Source organism: Diaphorina citri, unplaced genomic scaffold, assembly GCF_000475195.1.
Source record: "Diaphorina citri unplaced genomic scaffold, Diaci psyllid genome assembly version 1.1 scaffold106, whole genome shotgun sequence".
Classification (NCBI taxonomy): Eukaryota; Metazoa; Arthropoda; class Insecta; order Hemiptera; family Psyllidae; genus Diaphorina; species Diaphorina citri.
The window spans coordinates 91,561-116,413 of NW_007377543.1; the positions used below are offsets into that span (position 1 = coordinate 91,561).

The window sequence follows — 24,853 nt, forward strand, 5'->3', positions numbered from 1 at the left end:
ATAGGCTATGGGTAATGGGAATCGAAGACTTGCTTATTAACGTGATCTATTTCACCACTCTGGTTCAGGAGTATGACTACCATTAGTTACCTACCCCGTAATGGAATACCAAGTATCTACTTGTGAACAGGGTTGGAACTTGACACTCAGTGGTAACACGGTTGTCAAAGGTGCCGGGTTCGATTCCCAGAGTTGACGAAAATTTTAACATGGATTGTGATCTCGTCGACTATAGAAGATGAAATGTATATTTTGTAATACCTACATAAATAATATAATGTTTTCTAATAATATGTTCTACCTGTACCTATTTGTGTTACGATTGTTATTAACCACTTGCAATGTGGAAGTATAAAGCTTAAAGACACCTTAAACAAATGATAGCTAAATTTCCCTTGGCAAAAGCTCTGTTAATTTCTTTTATTTCAACTAAAAATAGTATCAAAAAATAAAAAGAATTAAAAAAAATGAGTGATACTTAACCAATTCGTTTTCATTGGTTAATTTTCACGTGTCTGATTCGGTGCCTGGTAATATGTAACCAAGAAAATAGTCCTTACGAGTACCGAATAGCTATCTGTACCGAGTGATAAATATTTCTTGTGAATGAATGTAACACGAAGGCGCCTCTCCCTACCTGTTTACTATTTTACTACGATAGCCACTGCTTATCATCCGAGATCTGATCCTTAGTTCTGTCTATTAGTTTGCTATGTGCAGTTCTCTCGTGTTATCATGAAGTTTCCTCTCTATCCACTCATTGTGTTCAAGCTTTTCATTTTTATACGCTGTGAAACCAAAAATATTACCGATGTTACCAAAAATGTTACCTATTCCAAATCGATTGAAAAGGCTGTTCCAAAGTACAAAACAAATGTTCTACCGACGAAGTTACCGGATGTGAAAGTTTCGCCACAAAATAAAACCGTGTTCTTGAAATCCGTTAAGTTATCGGAGGATGATTTTGAAGCGACGTTAAACGATACGCTAGAGGACATTGATCCTGTTATAACTGACAAATCCAAAGAATTCGACTGGAAGGATCCGCAGTTTCAAACTTTCAAATTCGACTACAAGAAGGACAATTCAAGTTTGGAAAAACTGCTGAGCATTCTGACGCCTTTGATAAATATAACTCGTTTGGATAATGATACCAATGCGTTTGATTGGAGTGATGAGGAGTTGGATTCTGATCTTGTAGACCAAGACTTGCTAAGTGGTGAAGATGAAGATCTGGGCTCTTTGAATTTAGAGGTCGGAACTTTTATTCAAAAGATCAACCCCATTTCAAAACCTAAATCTTTAGACCAACAAAATCAAGCTGCTAAAAAAGACACACCCAAAACGCCGACTAACTTGAAACCTAAATCATCGAAGTCCGACCAAACACTTGACCTTAAATCTGAGACTTTACAGGCGAACTCCTCTGGGGAAACAGTAGCTTCAAGCTCTGATGTAGTAAATGTGTACTCCAATGAAGATAACGATGAACTTATGGGGGAACCTAGTACCATTATCACCTACAGGATACCTCGTGAAGCCGGTGATTTATACAAGCGCGCGCCCAATACTCCCCCGGAACCCTTCATATCCCGACGCTTCAACGTGAATTCTCTGAAGGAGTTGATGGATTTCTACGAACCTGAGAGATTACCAGGACTGGAGGAACTCAATATTTCGGCCCCCTGTAAGAAGGACATGGCTCTTTATATTGAGGCACTTAACAGCCGGATACCTTGGGCTTTGAAAAGTAAGTGCTGCTTTTAGTAATTGCTTGTTATTGTTACTTTATGTAGCTTTAGCAACGTTTGTTGATAGCTTCAGATTTTATACTTGGAAACCCCTTGTTCTCGTAATTTTTAAAACATTTGCATCATTTCTTTTTCACAAGCGCTTTCCTAATCGATCTCGAGTTATAATTCTGAGAACCTCCATAACTTGTCCATGTGTCATGCGAAAACCCACCCTAAGATCATTACTTCGACCACTAACAAACCAATTTACTTTATGGCACTATGATGCAGTGCTGATAACATTATAGATAGACGTAGATAGTGAAGCACTGCACTTAACCATGTAAATGTACATAATTACACAATCTGTACCAATCTCTTGTAACTTTTACAGTCGAGTTCAAGAACACTGAAAACGATCTGTAATTTAAAACTACCGACAAGGCATTCATAAATCTAACGAGATTTTCTTTTCCGCTGTTCTCAGGAAAAGGATCTGAGTCGTAACTATCTAAGCCATTTCCTCCGCTAAGAATGGAAACTCGTGTTACAACACACTTCTGTCTTTTCACGTCAGATGATCATGATTCATGATACTTTATTTTTACTTCTTGATTGAGACTCACGAATCTCAGAAATAAGCTCCATCATGGTCAAATTTTCGAATTAATGACAATTCTATGCCTCGGTTAGAATTCAAACCCACGTCCTCTGGGCTACCGAAGGAGCTTTTTACTTTCTATTAAACACTGTACTACCAAGAGCGTATTTGTATTAGATACTGTCTTGATGTTCAAAGAACGCAATTGGTCATGTTAACTCACTTTGAAAATGAAAATGCATATCTCACGTATTCTTTGTTTTCATCATTCCAAGGAAGAATAAGTTTCAACATTGGAACAGTAATAGGTGCATCGCTCAGAAAACCAATAAATTGCAAAATGGTCATTACGGCTACTATCTCAACAGTGGTTACCACCAAGTTCACAAATTGCACCGTAGATTTGCGTTATTCCAGTGGTTCTCAAAGGATCATTAGACTAGTTTATGGACAGTAGGCATCTTTCATTTTTTATGATTAACGATTGTGTTGGGATGTAGATCGATACCTTTTATGATATCAAGCATACTGTATACACAGTGCAAAGTTTTCGAGTTTGTCTCGAACAAACATCATTGAATCTCGGATTCCTGGTTTACAGCATCTTTAAACCTGATGTACAGGAATCTAAGGGGACCTTATTTACAATATTGAAAAGAGATGTGTTCCTGTAAGTTACAACTTAGAATAGGTAATATAGAATATGCTTTCGGGGTGCAATAGTCCCACACAGTGGACTCCGCACACAGGAATTTCGTCAGAAAAGACCCGCATTTCAATTTAAAATAGAATATGCCTTGTTTTGCCAGGATGAGATTGAATAATTCTTTACCCCCATAGTCTGCACCTAATCTTGTATATATTTCATTAGCCATTAGTCGTCATTACTGTTAAAATCATGCTAATGTCACGTCACACCTATGCGAGTTTCTGCTGTCAATCTCGAGTAAGTTATCAATGGCTGATTTCAAAGTACCTAGGTGAAGACAGCGTCCTACCTCGATTAAAATTAGATAAAGCATTCGCGGATATGAGATTAGTCTTGTTTACAAGAGAAATCTATCTGATTAGATCTCTGGAAGATAATCTAAAGCATGAAGGTCTCGTGATCTAATCAATTCAATTCAATCTCCGATTGAAAAACCTTGCATTGCTTTTCGTTTCATCGGATCTCGAATTCCTGATGGAAAAATCTTGTTATCAATTGAGTACCGTTAATTAGGTCCTAAATTCACTGAATGTTCAGCAGTAAGTTTATTCTGGCATTAGTGGTTGACCCGTACGTTGTACGGGACCAGTTGGAAGGGAGGTTGTACTGTACACATACAGACAGACAGATAGAGATAGTACGAAAAGTCCATGTTATAGTTACAATAGTACCTAATGGTTTTCTCAGTTCACGCGCATTGTTTGAACTATCTCAAACATGGCTCAGCAGCGCAGCGTCTCTTGACAGCTTAGTGGTCGGGGAAAAGGTTAAGAACCAAAGAAGTAAAGAGTGCACGGGTTCGAATCCTCGACTTGTCCTGTTTTAATTGAGGTTGGACTAGACTACGAGATGAGTTGGAGCTTAGGCTAATTCTACCTTGAAGTAATGCTTTTTCGTAAGTTATGTACGTATAGATATAGCATCATCCCATTAAAAAAAGGATGGGCTAATTAAATTACAGGATATACTCTTGCGTGGATCTCATTTGTAAAACTAAGAAATCCCATTATTCACTAAGTGCATCACTTTTCTCATTTCATCATTTGTTTGCAGTTCATTTAGATCACAATCACAGGATTTACACATTGAAATAAAACTAGTTATCACTTGGTTTAACCCACATTAACACATATTTGTAAACAAAATACTGGCTCTTAGCAAGTGCTCAAGCATCAATTCCAAATATCTGATTGGCCAAAATTTGCTTAAGACTGATCTGAGACCGAGAATTTTTGTTCATAAATATGAGTGTGTCTACACTTGGGTGTAGGTACATACAGTACTGTCATTTCGATTTTCACATTCTAAGATTTAAGAGTTACGACTTACGTTAGAATTTCCTGCATTTCTGTGGTCCAACACATCAGCTGTTGTAGGCATAGAATAACATGAAAATTCCTCAGGATTTCAAATTTGCTAATGACTAAACGTATGGAAGAATCCTGGTATACCCGCCATTAAGAAATGATTGACGCTATAAATTTCATATGAGATGCTTTGAATGTTCACTACTTGTACAGGCACTCAATATTAAATTCGCATTAGGTGTATCTGTTAGGTCCTGATCAAGTGTACCTGTCTACTTGATAGTGAGTCAGTGTCGGCCTTAGACTTTATTCTGTTACGAGCATATTTATGCGTTCTTGTTCTGTAAAAAGTGCCTTTCTAATCTATTCACCCATTATAAAATGTCGACATTTTTTTTTTTTTTTTTTTTTTTTTTTTTTTTTTTGAGTAAATACTTTGCAATTTACTATTGCTGGTGAGATGGGGGGGGGGGGGGGGGGGGGTCCTGTTATTTAATATACACAAAAAGTACTTATACCTAAGTAGGTACACGTACATTTTAATCATTTCATCAGCTATAGATAGCATCGTTTTGTAATCAATTATACAGGTATTAGATCAAGTTATCACTTGAAATTTGATCATCAAGAAAAATCCTGGTCGAACCTTATCCAAAATAAGATCACAGCTACCTACCTCTTATAATCTCGTATCAGTTGCCTATCTCGGTCACCAGTTTTTGATTTCTCAAGATAAAATACAGAATATAAACACAAGTAAGGTAGGTACTCATGTTGCAATGCTGAGGCTTTCCGAGTGTAAAATTTTAGAACTGAAGTCGTACTTAGCACCACACTCAAAAAGCCCACCTAGGGACTTAAGTGTAGGAACCAAAGGTCCCATAGGTGTACTAAGCTTCACGAGTCCATAGTTCTGAGAAAATTCTAGCTGAAGATTTGGGTCGTCACTGTTAGTACTATCGGTCATTTAAGTACTTGGGAAAAGAAAAGAGCCGTGTCTAAGAAGTTTTTTCAGTCGCAGTCAGGCATCAGTATAAACACGGAAGTATTACGTACCTATCCTATACAACTAAATAAAATTACCTTGCCTCGAAAAAAATCGAGAAAAACAAACTTTAAGGAAAAATCTTGTACGATAGAATCTGCCCATTAGTATGAAATAATCACCATGCATTTCAAACCTTATGAGTTTTTCCTATAGTTCTCTGTGACCCCAATCAATGGAAGAAATAAAAGAGATGGATTGTTTTCAACTACTGATTGATGATCTCAGAAGATTTCATATTGTTTTTTTTTTTTTTTTTTTTTTTTTTGACGACGTTTTTTTGGTGGGGGGGAAAAAAGGTTTTTATTTTTTTTTTTTTTTTTTTTTTACTGACGACGTATTTTTGGATGCGGGGCAAGAAGTGCTTTAAGTTTTCCTTAATTAATAGTGATTATTGCGACTTATACCAGTAATACCAGTAGGGAAAAATACTGATGGTAAAATCGACCACCTCAGTGTAGGTACATTATGAAATGTACTATTTAGTAGCATAATAAAATACAAAGAGTAGTAAAAATTGTAATGAGAGCTATTACAAATAAGTCCTGACATTTTTATTACAATTTAATGACAGTTTGATCTTTAAAAATGAATGGCTGTGCAATTCAATGTTAGTTTGTACAACATTTATTGCATTTCTGTGTTATACCTATGACTATTTACTTACTCCGGATTTTTCAAGACTATTGGGTTACATAATTACCTACATTATAATAAGCAAAGGGTGAAATCGTTGCCGATCACGAACTTTACCTTGATTTAACTCTTACATTCTGATTTTTGTGCTTCAATTTTTGTCATTTATGTTTCAAGCCAAGGCAATTTTTTAAAAAGTTGGCCCCATGCAGGGCTTAAAGTACTCAAATTTCCAAACTAATAGTCTGGTATAAAACCGAGCAACCTTTACAATCCACAGAAATATACTGTTTAAAAGAGTTCACCAAATATCACCTATTAGCTCAGGTATTTCTATAAGCCTCTAACACCTTCTGGTATCTTCAAACGCATGACATAATGTATGAACATTTCAATAGCGCACCGAGAGTGTTAGGTAACATATCAGCACTGAATGATTGTTGTTGAATAATTCTAATTCGGGTTCCTTAGTCCAGATAGAATTCAAAAGAAATGGATCACATCTGCTGGTATGGTGATGAAGCTATTGTATTCATAGACACAGACACACTGACATACTCACGCTACTCTACGCAGGTTATTATCATTATTTATTGAGTAAATATTTGCTATGTGGAACGGGACGGTTGATGGAATTGGATCTTGGTCTTCAAATACGTTTTTTCTTCTTGATTTATAGGGAAAATATCACTCCAAGGTATCAAAAATCTAACCTAATTGGTCTATTTTGTCGGAATTGGGATTTGGCAGGATTTTTATTTAGGATTCCCCGATTCCAATTATTTTCGAATTATACGCGACCCGCTAGTCTGGAGTTTGGGGTAAACGGCTGCTTAAAAAATGCTTACCTACTCTGAAATCAGGAGATATTAATGCAGTATGTTTAGGTGCAGATATGGATAGAAAGATATTGGTATTGTCGCGGTAATATGCTAATGTCTCTGGTCTTCAGTTTTGTTCGACCGCAAATACTTTCTATTGACAGTTACATCTTTTTGTTTGCACCTCAACTATTACTTAATCGAATTATTCTGACATTCGAATTTTTTATTATTATTTTATTTATCTAACTGGAAATCCCGTTTTGGCAGTGTGTTTCATCTCCCTGTTTTTACTTTCCCCAGTGTTTGACGCAAGCGGGCATTACGGTGGAAGTTTCTACAATGGCAACACCTACTGGCTTGGATCTTCTTCTCTGTGTGCCAGAATTTCCAAGCATCCATCCCGAGTTCCGTTCAAGTTGGGATTCTTTACTGCGAGGGCTGATTTTGAATTTGCCTCTATTGAACCTAAGGTAAGGGAAAGTTCAAGATATACCTGTGTACCAGGTTGTTTACTAGTTTCGAAACCCAGAGAATTTCACAAAAATAATAAAATATAACAAGAAAAAAAAACCAGCTAATCTTTTAAAGTTCAAAAAACCAGGGGGAAAATTGTAAAAAGTGTTTCGTATTGAAGTTTCCAAATCTGAAAGCCTTTCTCATGATTAGGAATTTCTAACGTGTCCTTCCCTTTCTTTTCTTGTAGGAGCGCCGTCAGTTTATTGGAGTGTGCCTCCCATACTCCTGTCTTCAGCAAGATGTGACCCAGATCCTTCAACATTCGTCGGAAGAAGGGGCAGCCTCCTCGGAAAGATCTGTGGCTATATCCCATGTGAGACCTCCCCACTCGTACTATAATATGGCACGTGATCCTCTGGTATGGAGTTTGGGGTAAGTGTGCAAACGAGACTATTTTGGCCAATACCCCGATATAATAGGGGGATTCACCTGCCTCGGTGGTGTTGTGGTCAAGACGCTCGCCTGGTAAACAGGAGGGCGCGGTTTCAATCCCAGCCAAATTATGGAATTTTATCCTTCATTTAATTTGAGAATTGGACCACGATAATAGTAGTAGTCCACTGCTGGAGTAAAGGGACTTTTAGTCCTATGTTAGTATATCCCTCTTTTATATCTAATGTTATGCCTATCTTTTTCAAGGCGTTGCACGTTGGTTAGGTACTTGCCTCTTAAGCAGGACGGCGTAGATTCGAATTCCAACTGCGGCATGAAATCCTTATTAGTCCTACTTTAGTTGGCATTTGCTGTTTGGTTTTTGTTCTTTTTGATTGCAAGAGCTCCCCTTAAAAAATAAAACCCTACAAATCGAAAACAAAACAACTGGGTCACATTATGTATTAAATTGCATTGTTCCCTGCACCTATGAAATATATTATAAGACCTTGGTTATACTGCGGGAGTAACGGGACTTTTCAGTCTCATTCTGGCAGGATAAACAAGGTATATTCTATTCTATTATTCCCTTCGCAGGATTGTCACTCTGATTGTCGCCATTCTGCTGGCTGCAGGAACGTGTCTGGATCTCTATCTGTCTCGGCAGGATGAGTGTGATCTCAACAAGAAGGAGAAGAAGATGTACGATAATTACAACTATGCGATATCCAATGCGGGATTGCCTTCGAATGAAATGAAGCTGGATGTCTCGGGTCACGGTAAGTCTGCTACTTTACCTACTTTCCGTGTTTATAGTTTGCTAATATGCTTCACACAGAAAGGTGTTTTTCGTGTTGAATATAGGCTGGGCATCGCTTTGAACTCTTGACGTTCGAGCGTGCCACAACGCTTGATCTTTGTATTTAGGATCGTAAAAAAAAATTACCAACTTTGATTTGGATACATTTTTACTCATGATAGCAAAGCTAAAATTTAATTAAATAATTAATTTATATTTCAGATTCTCCTGCCGGTACAGTACTGGAAACAGGTGAAATAAAAGTTAATGGTAAGTACTATAATATTGTAATTTTCGAAAAGGACTAGAGAGTCCCTTTAACCCAGCAGTAGGCAACTACTATTATTGTCAAATTCTCAAACTATGTTCAAGATGAAATTCCATACCTCGCCTGGGATTGAACCTACGTCCTCCTGTTTACAGGGCAAGTGTCTTGAACACTACACCACCGAAGTAAAGAAGAACGAATAAAAAAAGAAATGAACATTGCCTTTTCTTGTTTTCAGATTTGCTGACGGAAATGTTGCTGTCGTTCTCGGTAATTCGGAATATGAAGCAAATCTGTGACCAAAGTGTGGGCGTGGACACTATTCCTACTGTGCATGGATTCCGAGCACTCAGCATGGCTTGGGTGGTTTTGGGCCACACTTGTATCATTGCGTTCAAATATGCTGGTAAGTATGTGATCTTAAAGAAGTGACAGGAATAAGTGAGTTATATATATAAAAGCACTGTACTCAGTCAATGAATCCGATCTTGAAACTGATAACTCACTCTTCAACTCCCTATATGTGTTAGGAGATAAGATCTGACTTATTGACTCAGTAGTTCACTGCAAAGAATAGTTCTTTTTTATGATCCACTCACTCTATACATATCTCAACTTCCAAGATTATATTTTTTGTGGTGACATTATATTTGTGCTGACAAACCTTGTTCTAAGCTGACAGTCTAAATAAAGCACTACTTGTACTTATCCTTTGTCGATACCGGGTCAACATGAGAGTATCAGACAGTCACCCACCGAAGTATTTGAAACCAAGAGAAAGGTATAATCAATTGCCCTTTCTGGTCATCTGGGAACCTTCTTTATGTCAAAGGAAGTAGGTAACCGACAGAGATTGGCAGGTTGTGGGTTCGAGTGACAGAAATGTTACTGATCAAGTGGTTAATCTCGTGGACACGTAATGTAAAGGTTACTGGTTCGAATCCGTGACATGGTTTAGGTCTATGTCTGAAGGATTGAATTTTGTCACGCTTTCAACTGTACGTTTCCTTTGTGGTGTTTCACAGGAACTTGATATTATAACGGGACGTCAATAGTTTTATTGTTATTATTATTAATCGTCGCTCTTACCACTGAAAGTTAACACAGTGTCAAAGGTTTTCTTTGACGTCACCCATCTGATTTACACAGGCCAGTATTTCTTAAACTCTGGATTAACTGAAAACTCTGTAGTAAGATCGGGCGTAAATGAGTTTTCATAAGATCGAACCTTAAATCCAATTCCATTTCTCCCCCTGTAGATAACATGGAGTATCGCATCGTGGTTCAAGAGGAGTTCATATTTCAAGTGGTGAACAACGCCACGTTTTCGGTGGACACTTTCTTCTTCATCTCGGGACTTCTGGTGTCCTTCCTCTACTTCAGAACGATTGCCAAGATCGACGTTCATCGCCTCACCAAAGTCACCGGTTTCGCATCCGGTTGTCTCGAGTTTGTCGGACTCGTTGGCTATCGGTTCTTCAGGTGAGACATTAATCGAAAATTAAATTGCTTTTTTTTTCATTATTTTTTCTTATACATATTGTATACGAAAAACGCCGACCCTGTCTGAACACGGGAAAAGGCAAAGAAAAAGAAGAAGAAAAGGAGTTGTTGTTTTTTTTTTGCCAACACTTAATATAGGTATGAACTTCAAGTTAGTAGTTTGGTAGGTAGCACGCAGATACTTTTTGATTTGTCGGACGTTTCTTGTCTAACCTGGTTTTGTCACAGTACTGGAACACCCGGAACTTTCAGTGTGCAAATGTGATACCCACTTGACCACGGAAGTTACTTTTGAGAAATTTACATTCCAAGGTTGCGAAAATGTTACTATTCAAGGTCGAAGGAAAGTAATGGAAGAACCTGGAACTTTTTCATCTAATTATTGTATTATATCGATCGGACAAAGTTAATAAACAACATGAAAAAAGCATCAGTTCCGTCATGTATAAAACCTACCTGCCTCTCTAGCACAAAAAGAAGTCTCAGCATATATCTTCTATTGCACGAACTGCTCAACTATTGAGTTGCCAATTGACACAGTATACTAAGTCAGACAAAAATGTTATATATTTTAAAGAATTAATTAATTTGACGATGTGATTATTGCTCATTTTAATTCAATTTTTCCGCAATGTTTAGGAGTTAAAACAAACAGTTCGATCCATCTTGTCATTCCAATTAGCTTGGGAGGTACCGTGCTTGCCTTGGGTGTGATACCCACTTGACCATGGAAGTTACTTTTGAGAAATTTACATTCCAAGGTTGCGAAAATGTTACTATTCAAGGTCGAAGGAAAGTAATGGAAGAACCTGGAACTTTTTCATCTAATTATTGTATTATATCGATCGGACAAAGTTAATAAACAACATGAAAAAAGCATCAGTTCCGTCATGTATAAAACCTACCTGCCTCTAGCACAAAAAGAAGTCTCAGCATATATCTTTTATTGCACGAACTGCTCAACTATTGAGTTGCCAATTGACACAGTATACTAAGTCAGACAAAAATGTTGTATATTTTAAAGAATTAATTTTTTCCGCAATGTTTAGGAGTTAAAACAAACAGTTCAATCCATCTTGTCATTCTAATTAGCTTGGGAGGTAACATGCCTGCCTTGGTAAGCGGAAGATCGCGAGTTCAATTCCCGCCCGGGGCGAACTTCAACTTGTACAGATGAAGTTCGTTCTCGAAACGACTGCCTTTCTCCTGTGCTGTTCTTCGCTGTTACAGTTCCCTCTGTCAAAAAAAAAAAAAAAAACCCACCTTAAAATCAGATTTTCTGTGAACTACAATAATCCCCACAAAGACATTGAAAAATCCAGTCAAAAAGAGGCCATTTACTGTAAGAAATTCGAAACAAGCTCTTCTTGTTTGCATTACAACTATAACTTTAATTGTTTATAGGTGTTGGATATAATTAATTGTTTGAACTGTATCTTACAAATGCCCTTCCTTTTACTGGATTTTTTTATGTTGTGGGTGGGATTCAAAAGGAAGTGTTCGAATATTGGATTCTCCGGTTACAAATACAATGCCTTAACCAACTTGGACGAAAGATATCCGAATAACATTAAAACTTACCAACAGGATATGTTGCATAATAAATGAACGTCATAAAAAATGTTGTGACATTAATTGAACATACTTTTTTTATGATGTGTGAACAATTGAATCATACTTTAAAGATCTTGCTTCCTTACAAGCAAGATGCAGGATTTAGGTCACATTCGTCCAAATCAATTTTCATACTTACTGTGTAATCGATCAAAGATTAATAATAGATCAGTTGCGCTTACTTGGGTGATGTTTCAAAGTCATAGAGCAGAAGAAATGAGGACCAACAGATTTTTTCTTTTTCTTCTACGACCTCTAGATACCGAGATAAATCGATTAAAAAATACCGGTAAATCGTAAACTTTGACGTCACGACATACGCTCCCGTAGGCGAGACGTCATAATTCATGACTCCCGCTTCGTTTGTTTGTGCGCAAGCGTTTCTGCGCATTTTGACGTGAAATCTGACGTCACAACTCTTTGCCTCAACTAAAAATGTTCTCAGTAAGAGCTTTTGTTATTTTTAGCTAAATCCCTAATCTTGATTAAACTAAAAATGTTCTCAGTTAGAGCTTTTGTTATTTTTAGCTAAATCCCTAAAGGGGATTTAGCTTTAGGGATTTAGCTAAAAATAACAAAAGCTCTTACTGAGAACATTTTTAGTTTAATCAAGATCTAAATTGAGCTAAATCCCCTTTAGGGATTTAGCTCAATGAGGTAAAAATATTTTTACCTACATATACCTATGTATAGTTCCGTTAAAAATTGTCTCGATTAGAGAGTTATCGATAATACCTGTAATTTCTCATTAGGTCAGTTGCGCTTACTTGGGTGATGTTTCAATGTCATAGAGCAGGAAAAATGAGGACCAACGGATATTTTTCTTTTTCTTCTACGACTTCTAGATACCGAGATAAATCGATTTAAAAAATACCGGTCAATCGTGAAGTTTGACGTCACGGCATACGCTCCCGTAGGCGATGACGTCCATAATTCATGACTCCCGCTTCGTTTGTTTGTGCGCAAGCGTTTCTGCGCATTTTGACGTGAAATCTGACGTCACAACTTGGTTAGAGACAATCCCGACCTCGTTGGCAGAGGTGACCACAGTTCTCAGAGGTTTAAACTCAATGTGAGTTGCATGGATGAGTTTACAGTAAATAGGTACCTGAGGAGAGTACAAGATGCTCGTTTGCTGATAAGCTCGTGTTATCTTATCTCTACGAGACTAGTATACCTGAATGAGAGTAAATAAAAGGTAAAAACGTTTTCCGTTCTAAACAAAAAACTTGAACTGTACAAGTAGTTGATTTATTTGATTTTTTAGAGTGATATCCGCGGCCTTGCGAGATGCTTGCTGGAAATCTGAGATCAGTTCCCGGCGGGACAAAAAATTATCAATGAGAAAAAAAGATAGGTAATAGTTTTCCCCCTACCTTGTAATTAGAATGAGGGTGTAGGTACTAAGTACTCTGCCTTCTGTGAACTACAATAATCCCCACAAAGACATTGAAAAATCCAGTCAAAAAGAGGCCATTTACTGTAAGAAATTCGAAACAAGCTCTTCTTGTTTGCATTACAACTATAACTTTAATTGTTTATAGGTGTTGGATATAATTAATTGTTTGAACTGTATCTTACAAATGCCCTTCCTTTTACTGGATTTTTTTATGTTGTGGGTGGGATTCAAAAGGAAGTGTTCGAATATTGGATTCTCCGGTTACAAATACAATGCCTTAACCAACTTGGACGAAAGATATCCGAATAACATTAAAACTTACCAACAGGATATGTTGCATAATAAATGAACGTCATAAAAAATGTTGTGACATTAATTGAACATACTTTTTTTATGATGTGTGAACAATTGAATCATACTTTAAAGATCTTGCTTCCTTACAAGCAAGATGCAGGATTTAGGTCACATTCGTCCAAATCAATTTTCATACTTACTGTGTAATCGATCAAAGATTAATAATAGATCAGTTGCGCTTACTTGGGTGATGTTTCAAAGTCATAGAGCAGAAGAAATGAGGACCAACAGATTTTTTCTTTTTCTTCTACGACCTCTAGATACCGAGATAAATCGATTAAAAAATACCGGTAAATCGTAAACTTTGACGTCACGACATACGCTCCCGTAGGCGAGACGTCATAATTCATGACTCCCGCTTCGTTTGTTTGTGCGCAAGCGTTTCTGCGCATTTTGACGTGAAATCTGACGTCACAACTCTTTGAACTTTTTCATTAGAACAGCAATTAAAAATTGAATGTTCGACCTTTTTTACCTTTTCAGAGTTTTGACCTCAGATTTGCATTTTTCACTACTTTTTACGTAGGAATCGACCATTTATTAATAAGTTTTACCCATTTGCAACTGCTCCATTGTTGAAGGAAAAATTCTTGATTTCAAACTTTTTAGCTTCAAACCAAGATTGAACTCATATTGTTGTTCCGCTCATCAGTCTTACTAACGTGTGACGTCAGTCTGTTAGCTTTCAGTCAATAATATCCAATGTACCTATCAATCATGCATATTTGACATGATACCTTGAACTATGTCAAATTTTGCAGTAAGCTTTATTATCTTTGTGAAACAGTGTAACTGTATTTATCTACACAAAGATTGACAAACCTCACTTGAAATTTACAAATGTTACTTTATATCAATTTTGAAATCTTTTCCCACCAAATTTCTCTCTGTTCTTACACTGTCTTATTAAAAATCATGCCGAGGAATTTAAATAACTCAAGACATTTCATATACGAGTATATGTACAATAATAATTATATATATTTTAAAATAAATAAAAAAAGGAATTCCTCGTTAAAAGAATGTATCTTACAAATCAATAACAAAATTTAACTAAAACTTAACAATATTTGGGTACAGAGGAGGAAATATCAATGGTATTTTGATTTCTGTCTATCTTTAGTTTTTCGTATGAAATAATGGAATCATTAAATGAAAAAACAGAGATCGAGAATTAAAATCATGTAAAATTGAGCATGCAAACAAGCTTTGAATTCTTGAAAAATTACGTAAATATTGTTCAGGGAAACCTACAATTTCGAAATCTGAACAATTTTATAATCGCTGATTTCCCCCAAACCTGGTTGTTCTCTAGTTAATAGCAAAAATATTTCAAAGAATCATGAGCTAGTAAAATCAGCAGTCACTGGCCGAATCGGATATTGCCTATGTGGCTATGTAGCTTATTTCCCAATATAAGTATTGATCTGATGAAACCATTGTTGGTAGGTATATTGGCCATTCTAAGTGCCACGGTCAATTCGTTCCACTGAATGACAGAATGCCTAATGCCTATGCTTCTTTGGTATGAAGTGTTATCTTACGAAATATATTTTAGAGCAAATCTAAGGTATTTCTGCTCTCAAAAATTACCCACTAAATTATACAAAAGTTGAAGGAAAAAAAATGATTTGAAATGTGATAGTCCCCGGGAATTGCCTACGTGTCTGACGTACATTAACGATTTTCAATTTTTGCTAGAAAACGGAACTTTTTTCACGTTGCAAATTTATGAGTAAAACCAGCAAACGGTTTATCTAGCTTAGTTTGCATCGACAAAGCGCATCATAAGCAGATATCGGCTTATGAGATAATGCATCTTACGTGTCTGACGTACATTGACGATTTTCAATCTCAGTGTTTCTTTTTGTCAAGTGTTTGCCACGTAATAAACTGCGTGCAACGATTATTCCATCGTGTTTCATAATGTTTATGACACTACGATTAGATTAGCATAAATTATATCTCCTATATTGCGAAGAGAACATCTAGAAATTGTGAAACTCGGGAAAAATTGTATTGGAATTATGGAGAATAGTCTACAAGTAGAGTTCAAGTTGTAGCAATAGAAACTGGCCAGGACAATGAAGGTTTTGACCTCAAAAGTGTTTAAAGAAATGAATATAGGCGAAACCTAAGTAGGTACTTTGCGGAAGAGAAAAATGGAATAATCTACCTATGAAATTAAAAAAAAGAAGAAATCATTTATTATTATTATTATTATTTTTTTACCCAACTAGTACCTATAGCAAAAGTGACCTATGCTACTGGCCTTTTTCGCAAGGATTTCAACCAGCTTTCTCTATTGTCCCCATACATTCGACCCTGACTGCCTCATCCAGGGTCATGTCATGAAAAAGCTACAGGAAATGATGCTTTTTGACCACCCTTGGTTTTTTCCCCCAAGAGGTTTGATAGAGAGAACTTTAACTGCTAAGGTCTTATCGTTCCGAAATCGAAGAGAAAAGGAAGACAGGATAGGAGAAAGCCAGCCGTTCCGAGAGCGAACCTTTTACGTTGATGATAAAATCCGCTTCGGGCGGGAATCGAACCCGCGACCTAGGGCTTACAAGGCAGACGCGCTACCTTCCAAGCTAACTGGGCTGGCTGTTGTGTATTTAATACGGGACTATTGTATTTTCCAGTACCGATGATCCTCTCACACTATTCGATCAGATTTATGACAAACCATGGACCCGACTAGGTCCCTATTTGATAGGCATATCTGTGGGCTGGATTTTGTACAAGACAGATTGCTCGATTAAGATGAACAAGGTAAGAGACTCACTGATGTGTACTTAGAATAGAATATATCCTATTTTTACTGCTAGACTAGCCGTTTTACGCAAAACCAATTTATAACGCTATAAAGTCGTTTAGCATTAAACCGCTCAATTACATTCGCAAAATTGGGTACGTAGCAACCAGTTAGGTAGTTAGACTGCATAAACTCATTTTTCACAATGCTAGTACGAAGGTTTTCCAACATGCCAAGTAGCTTATTCTTTTGCTCTAACCCTCCTCTTAGTGCAATTCTACATACTTGAGGCCGAGTAAATTGTATCTTATTTGGAGGTCAACCGGACTAGGGTTCTATCGGTACCGGACTAACTTTCACCTTCATCTCACGAGACCACTTTCTTCCACCAACTTGAACACACGAACGTATTCCTTTATTGCGGGTCATTTCACGCAGAGGTCCAAGAGAATAATTTTTATTGAACAAGTTCCTCACATCTGTGTAATATTATAGGTAAAATGTGTCTCCCTATACTTTTCGAAGACTTCTTCTAAGGGATTCTACTATTTATGGCCGATCTTACCACTGAGAATTAACACAGTGGGGTGTTCTTTGACGTCACCCATTTGATTTACACAGGCCAGCATTTCTCAAACTCTGGATTAACTGAAAACTCTGTGGTAAGTTCGGCCATAATTGGTAGAATCCCTGAAACAAATTGAACCTAGACATTCACAATACCCAATACATATTCCAACAAATGGTTTCATCACATCAACATAATATTGGGAAATAATTCATATTTTCAACACTATCCTTACAATTATTGGGCCAGAGATTTCAACAAATAAAAAAAGGTCTTTTGCCGTAATGAAATAGTCTATTCCAAGCCGACAGTATACATAAGGTACCTACTATTAATTCTATTGGATAATGTACTGCATAGGGTTTCAAATTACTTGAAATTTTCTGATTTTTATCTATGATAATCGTTCATAATAGTATTGATTTATTTAGCGCTCGTGTTACAAGAACAGTTTGGAAATGTTCTCATGCGATCTTATCGTTAATTACCGAGTGAATATAACTGGGTACCTAATTGACCTCTGGATCGCACTGAATGAAATCATGTAATATTTCTCCTCTGAACGCTATCTATCACGTCCTCGGACGTACGGTAATCATGCCGACTTACATAACCTGGCCTAACACCGTATAGCTTCGATAAAAGCAAACGTCTCATGTAACACAGTTCAGGAGAATAACGGTGTTAGGTGGCTATAAAAGTTCTCCGTTGGTTTCTACACAGGATTTTCTTAGAAAAGATACAAATTTAGCCATTGGCAGATTCTAAGAGGGAAAAAATCCCCAGCTTGTGGCGGGGTCAGTAAAGTAATGACAAAACCGCGTGTTGAAATATTTATACCGGATTTCATAGACCTTTTATTCAATTTGAAGTTGAAATCCGACCTTGGATATAAAGCCTCACTTCTCGCTCATGCATTGAACTCCTATATAGCCTCATGGAAATGGGAATCTTTCTACGAAATAGTTACCTAGCTAAGTCTAAGTACTTATTAACTGGGGCCCCTGATCAAATAAATTGCAGGGTTCAAGGTTCAATTTCACGGTCACTGTATTGGCTTGTTTTTTCGTTTCTAGTTGGTCGAGTGCAGTAAACAATTGGCAGTCAACCAATCAGATAAGAGATCCTCTATTTAGGTTTTTATTTTGGCGAAACATGACTGAACTTGGGACTAAGGAGCCAAATACATTGGAGTCTAAAGAAGACTTCAATTCTAAGCGACCGGTATTCACTGTCATTGTATGTATATTTAATATCTATGTACCTACTGGTAGGTATTAAATTGGTAATATGAAGCAGTATTCGATACGAAGCGACCGTGTCACAAAACCAAACGAATCTTCCTTAAAGATTGAAATGAAAGAGCGAATAATGAAATACCTTGAAATAGATACCTAGCTAAGTCTAATACCTTGAAACGCGAACAAGTATAACCGTTGTAAATGTTGTAAGGCTCTAATCCAAGGAAAACTTGTGAGGAAGTTCCACAGGAATGTAACTGATGTTTGACATTGGCGGGTTTTTCATATCCGACTCAACCTATGAGTCGAATTTCCAGAAAACATCTGGTTTTCCTGGTGACATGAAGAACTAGTTTGATAAATAAGGTGCAAGCCATCACCCAAAGACAGAAACCCACAAGTTTGTAATGAGGAAGAACCGAGATGTAAATAAAAGAGCAAGTCATTGCGTCCTTGAGTTCTCCTCTATCCAATACTTCATTGGAAATATTGATATACTAGAACCACTAGGAGTCCAAACACTAAAGGTACAACCCATGAGGGCATCCCTGACTCTTCATCTGTGGACTTGGGGGGTACATACTTGCCGTCATAACTTGAGGAACCTCCAGTACTTGATTCTGGAATATTCTCAGGGTCTGATATCGTACCTACTTTGTATTTCTTCATGAGTTCCCTAGCTTCGGTTGAGTGTCCAACATCTTCAAAATGTTCAGTAGCATTCTGGCCTCGCTGGTCTAGTAAAACTTCTTCACCTCCTGGATGTTCATTGAGGAAAGGTGCTACATTGTAGACAACACCTTTGATGACAATAAGATTGGCAGTTTTGTCTGTACTCTCGACCACTTCTTTGTAGGTAAATTCTTTGGACATGTTGAATTTTAGATTAATCAAAAATCTATAATTGAACAAATTGTTATTGCACACCACCTGCACTAGAAATTAACTATTTCCTAATAGCACAAACTACTTTACTTGAATATTGATCACGTATACCTTGACGGTCTTGTTGTTTGATTCACTGAATACTTTGAACTGAGCTAGTGAGGTCCGATTCGAAATAAACAATTCCAGGTTTCTAAACAACATCATTAGTACAGTTAGTACTGAGACTGGCGTACATTGGACCGTGGAACACAACTAACGCTCTGGATACGTGATTCAAAACACGTAGGTATCCTCTAACAATATTTTTTAAAATGAAATTATAAAATATCCCGAAGAGTCTGAGCCTAAATAATCTTCAAGGGAAATTATCACATTTAACAACCTAGTATATTATCTGTAGGTAAATTACCATTTATTAGCGTTTTGAAAAAAAAAAATGAAACTCTGTTTTCAATCAGAGAAAAATAATATTCTAATGAATATAATTATTATAATATCCAGGGCACCTACATAATTGCGTAAAATCGTATTTAAACCTCCCCCCTCACATTAAATTCAGGCAAATATCTGCCGATGTGGTTATAGCGCCATTATTATATGGTCAAAATCTCAAATAAATGAGGATAAAATACCATGCCTCGGCTGGGATCGAACCCACGCCCTCCTGTTTACCACGCGAGCGTCTTGACCACTACGCCACCGAGGCAGGTTTGTTGGCAATTTAACGCGCATAGTACGCGCATTCACAAGCAAATCACTCTCATATTGCAGGCTCTGTGTGCAGCCGCTCCTAACTTCGCTATGATACAGTGCGCACATCAGCTGGGCATCTCATTCCTCGTGATAATACTCTTGCTGATAATGATGCCAACTCATAAGGCCCTAATGATAGCGAGCTTGTTGTGATAGTGATAACTACGCGTGTTTGTATGCGGCTCAGTGCGCGTTGAGCATGCCAGTATGCCAGGCGGCTTGATGGTGGATCTCACCAATGACTTAATGAGAGATTTCACTAATGGGAGAATTTTCAATCATCCAAAAAGGAGTTTGGATTATCCAAAAGGGAGTTTTTAATGATCCATAGGGGAGTAGTTTTTAAAAACTCCTGTTTAGATCATGAAAAACTCTTTTTTGGATAGTTGAAAATTCTCCCATTAGTGAAATCTCTGATTAAGTCATTGGTGAAATCCACCATGAGCTCACGGTTGCTAGCCTGCCTTTGCGCACGCGCAAATGCGATACTGACTAAACGGTTAGAGATATTGTAAAAGTTAAAATAGGACAACACCCAACTAAGCATCATCATTCAATAGGATAAGGAAAGTCGTGTGATGTTCACACCAGATATTATTTTTTATTTATTTTTTTTTTTTTTTTTTTTTGCTCCATGGATAAAGAGTAAGCCATAACATGTATTATATTTAATGATGTTGAATTGTACAATTGTAGGTACTGTGTATTTGTTAATAAATAAATGGTTATTTAGGTACCTACTTTAAACGGCTGTATAATGAATGTAATGATTTAAATATGAATCGTGATTTTCATTTATTTCCTTAAATAAATTTTAACCTTTGGTCTTTCGAAATGAGAGAAACCCCAGTACAATCGCATGTACTTTGTACCGTCACCAACCCCAAAGTCCCCAAACCATAGTTAAGTCATGGAACATGGAATCTTTTCAGACATTCTTATTTTTTCTTTTCAGACCCTGTTATCAAAATGATAAGAGTATTTGTATATTTGTAACCATTTTGATACCTGATTATTATTATTATTTATTTATTTTTGAACGATAAAAAGAAAAAATCGTGTCTGATTTTGTTCTCTCTTTCGTCTTACACTCACAAAAAGTTGTGACGAGTAGCACATAGTAGCAGCACTATACAATAAGACAGTGTTAGATGCTGCTGCATGGTAAACACATGGGAACTTCATGTGACCATGAGTACAAATAGGGAATCAGTGCAGACTACATGTACGAGTAATCGAGTATCTAAATAGAAATTGTAATTAATCATGTAAAATATGTAATTGAAGGAGGGAAAATAATAGAATGCACCTTGCTTATACTGCCAGAATGAGACTGGAAAGTCCCTTTACTCCCGCAGTCTAAACAAGGTCTTGTGTATGTGATACGACATTTTTAAAATAAATATTGCACTTATATAAAGATCCTTGCTTATAGATTCGAACTTGCCTGATTGGGAATCCAGGGGACCGACAATTTATTCCCGCTTATCCAGGTTTTCCGTTTAGACGGGTCCCATTTGGGTTCGACTGCATATAGAATAGAATATATCTTGTTTATCCTCCCCAAATAGGACTAAAAAGTCCTTTAACCCCAGCAGTAGTCTAAACAAGGTCTCATATGATTGATGGGATATTGGGATAATAATAGGTGTTATACTCGTAATTTGTGTGCAAGAGATGAAACCATTACATCTCAGATTATCCTGCACGTAGTATTCGGACAATTCGAAGGCGCAACATGGAGGGAGGTCTCGATAAAGATGTCATTTCTCTTGTTGAAAATATAAATTATAGCCTAATGGTCCCACCAGGCAGCAATTCGTTATAATAATAATTATAATGGGGCGAGAACGGATTTATTATTCGCAGACTTAGACTGCTCGGCACCGTAATGTGATCAATTGACCATGTAATTAGGCAGTGAATTATCCCGCCGAGTATTAACGGTAATGATTTATGGAGAACTAACTAATCGATTGATTAATAACGACGGTACAGGGAGTTGAGATAAAGAAATGTCCTAGCAAAGATCACATGTTGATTCTCAGGTGTTGGCTTTTACCTGTTGATTCTCAGGTGTTGGCTTTAGAATATACCTTGTGTTATCCTGCCAGTATGAGACTAAACAAGGTATATTCTATGTTTTAGTGGTATGGAAAGTTGTAATATCAAGCTTCTTTACTATCTCAGCTCCCATAAAAATTCAACTTGAATAGGGCGTCAGCTCCCATAAAAATCGCCATCCCTAAATTTTTATTATTATTATTATTATTATTATTATTATTATTATTTCCAAAGACCAGCCAGTCTCTATCAAGTAGACCTGACAGGTACGGCTGAAAAGGTCCGCCTGTCAGTTCTACCTGATAGTGAGTGGCTGCCCAAAGGCAAATTTAAATATTCTAACCCTTGAATTTTGTGATTCTTCTCAATTTGCTTTCAGTTGACCGTAATAACGGGTTGGTTCCTATCGATATTCTTGCTGCTAGGCATGGTGTTTGGAGTATACGGGTCTTCACTTCATCCCCTAACTGCTGCCGCATATTCCGCTCTCAGTCACTCGTTGTGGGCGTTAGCTCTGGCTTTCATAGTCATAGCTTGTTCTACGGGGTACGGAGGTAAGTAGAATAGAATATACCCTGTTTATCTCTTTATACTGCCGGCATGAGAATGAAAAGTCCCTTTATTTTCCTGCCTCGGAGGAGTAGTGGTCAAGACGAGACGCTCGTCTGATAAACTGGAGGGCGTGGGTTCAATCCCAGCCGAGGTATTGAATTTTATCCTCAAAATAATTTGAGAATTTGACCACAATAATAGTAGTAGCCTACTGCTGGAGTAAGGGGACTTTTCAGTCCTATGCGAGCAGTATAAATGAGCACTATTATTTGAAGTTATTTTACCAAGTGTCGTGTTTAATCCTACTTACTAATTTTTGTTATTTTAGGCTTTGTAAATTCTCTCCTCTCTGCAAAGTGCTTGTACCCGTTCAGTCGAGTGACTTATTGCGCGTACCTAGTTCATCCCATTGTCATGAGATCTATGGTTATGACCCGGGATAGTCCTATGCATTTGGGCAAAGATATTGTGGTAAGTTCTTCAGTCCAGAGATCCTCAGTTCGGTCCTCCCACAACTTTGATCATAGTCTGTCAAAATCTGATTAATTATAATGTTCTGTGAAGTAAATTTTGATGAGTTCTGATTTTCTTCATAATGGTGAGGTCATAGATTTTTACTATCATTAATGGAAACGTGAGTACTTTTGTGGTGGATTTCCAGGAGGGGATGTACAGGGAAAAGGGATATTACAGGAAGTAGGTACTAATCACTAATGACTTTCTTTCAACCTCTCCGTTTGTCTCATTTCCAATTCCTATTGTTCGTGCTGACGTAAGCAACAAAGCTAGGCTAAATTTTTCGTCGGTTTCAGCCTCAACAGGTAATAAAATTATGTAAATTATGAAAATTTTATGGTTTGTATATTATGAAACATTGAAAATATTATAACAAGCAGTTTTCCCATTTTTTGGTGAGGAAACCCCCCCCCCCCCCCCCCAAACATTGAAAATATTATAACAAGCAGTTTTCCCATTTTTTGGTGAGGAAACCCCCCCCCCCTCCCACCAAGACAGATTAATAACTACTTACTACACGTGTTAGAAAATAAAATTACGGGGAAATTTTATTTCAATTTTATGCCTTCTTGTTTTCTGCAAATAACCGGAACCAAAAATATTAAATTCACATTCAAAACTGAGAATTGAAATTGTTTTGGCAGTGTAATTTACTAGTTTTCGTAACGGTTCATTTAAGAAATCAATAAATTTGACTTCGTTACGTCACTTTTGTTGTTATAGTTTGGACCAATCCATTGGAACTGACGGGGTCCATATTTAGCATACTTACGGAATGCAAACAAATTTACAAATTTGTATTATGCAAAGCCTAAATCCATTCTGCGACTTTTACTTACTTACTTAAACGATAAACGACATATGTTAATATGTAACTTGTAATCAAATCACTTGGGACAGACCACTCTCAATGGTGTAATTCTAGCATCTTATAATGAATGTCTCAACCTATTCCTTTCAATGTACTCTTATTTACTGTTTCTTGATTTCAGATCACTCTATTCATAGGTCAACTAGTGACATCCTACCTCATTTCGTTCCTCGTATCTCTCGCTTTTGAGGCACCCATTGTTACCATGCTCAAGATCATTTCTCCTACCAAGAGAAGGCACAGACTTCAATGAAATCTCTCACCAATATGAAAAAAACAAAACACAATTCTGCATTTTGCAGAACAGCTGTGCATGATGTGCCGCAAATCTTTGAATGTCCAGTCAACCCCACTACTTTAGATCCCTCGGCACTCTGGACAAACCCCCTTGGTGGAGGAAGATTGAAATGTCGAAATAAAAGTTAACAACAACAGAACACAAACATTGGATCAGTAGGAAATGACGAAGCTTTACTCACTGATCCCATGTGTGCCACTAAGCTTGCTTGTATTATTGGCATTCAACCGTCTTTGGAGGCCAGACGGCCGATTTGTCTTGAAGCTAGACGGCCCTAATGACTATTAGAGCTATTCTTACAACGGCCACTCGCGTTCAGTTTTGCCAGTGACAGACGTAACCCTGTCGGGCAAAACTGTCAGGCAAACCCCGACATGAATGGCCGGTCTTTCGAAGATATATTCGTACACTTAGTTAATAGCACTGGCCATGTGGAATTTTTATCCTGGGACTAAGGGATTTCCAGAGATATAAACCAAAAGTTATTGCCGAAGAAGTTTATTACCATTTAAATCTAACTTATTACTAGAGTGTGTCTGTGTAAGATGTTTCTCAAATAATTCAATAAAAATTGTTTACATCCCTTTGTGGAACTTTCTATGATTTATGCACTAGTGAGTAGGTATACTAGTGAGTAATAAATGAAAATGTACTTTGAATTCTC

The 24,853-nt window shown here is 37.1% G+C and overlaps 2 protein-coding genes across 2 annotated transcripts; one reads left to right on the forward strand and one right to left on the reverse strand.

The window, feature by feature from the left end:
* Positions 1-708: 708 nt before the first annotated feature.
* On the forward strand, positions 709-24,853 carry LOC103524580 (nose resistant to fluoxetine protein 6-like). The gene is made up of 11 exons (XM_008489606.3): positions 709-1,750; positions 7,156-7,325; positions 7,559-7,743; positions 8,341-8,522; positions 8,765-8,812; positions 9,049-9,216; positions 10,070-10,292; positions 16,326-16,455; positions 22,332-22,506; positions 22,833-22,975; positions 24,013-24,853. The coding sequence occupies exons 1-11, from the start codon at positions 736-738 to the stop codon at positions 24,142-24,144; spliced, it is 2,571 nt and encodes an 856-aa protein (XP_008487828.1). The 5' UTR covers positions 709-735; the 3' UTR covers positions 24,145-24,853.
* LOC103524575 (cytochrome b5-like) lies at positions 16,769-19,303 on the reverse strand. The gene has a single exon (XM_026819952.1). It carries the CDS (start codon positions 19,118-19,120, stop codon positions 18,725-18,727), a length of 396 nt encoding a protein of 131 aa, XP_026675753.1. The 5' UTR covers positions 19,121-19,303; the 3' UTR covers positions 16,769-18,724.

Excerpts from the sequence above, each read along its gene's own strand:
- LOC103524580 (XM_008489606.3), top strand. The coding sequence starts at position 736 with ATGAAGTTTCCTCTCTATCCACTCATTGTGTTCAAGCTTTTCATTTTT. Across the intron at positions 9,217-10,069 it reads CATTGCGTTCAAATATGCTG|ATAACATGGAGTATCGCATC; the intron begins GTAAGTATGTGA and ends CTCCCCCTGTAG. Across the intron at positions 22,507-22,832 it reads TTGTTCTACGGGGTACGGAG|GCTTTGTAAATTCTCTCCTC; the intron begins GTAAGTAGAATA and ends TTGTTATTTTAG.
- LOC103524575 (XM_026819952.1), bottom strand. The coding sequence starts at position 19,120 with ATGTCCAAAGAATTTACCTACAAAGAAGTGGTCGAGAGTACAGACAAA.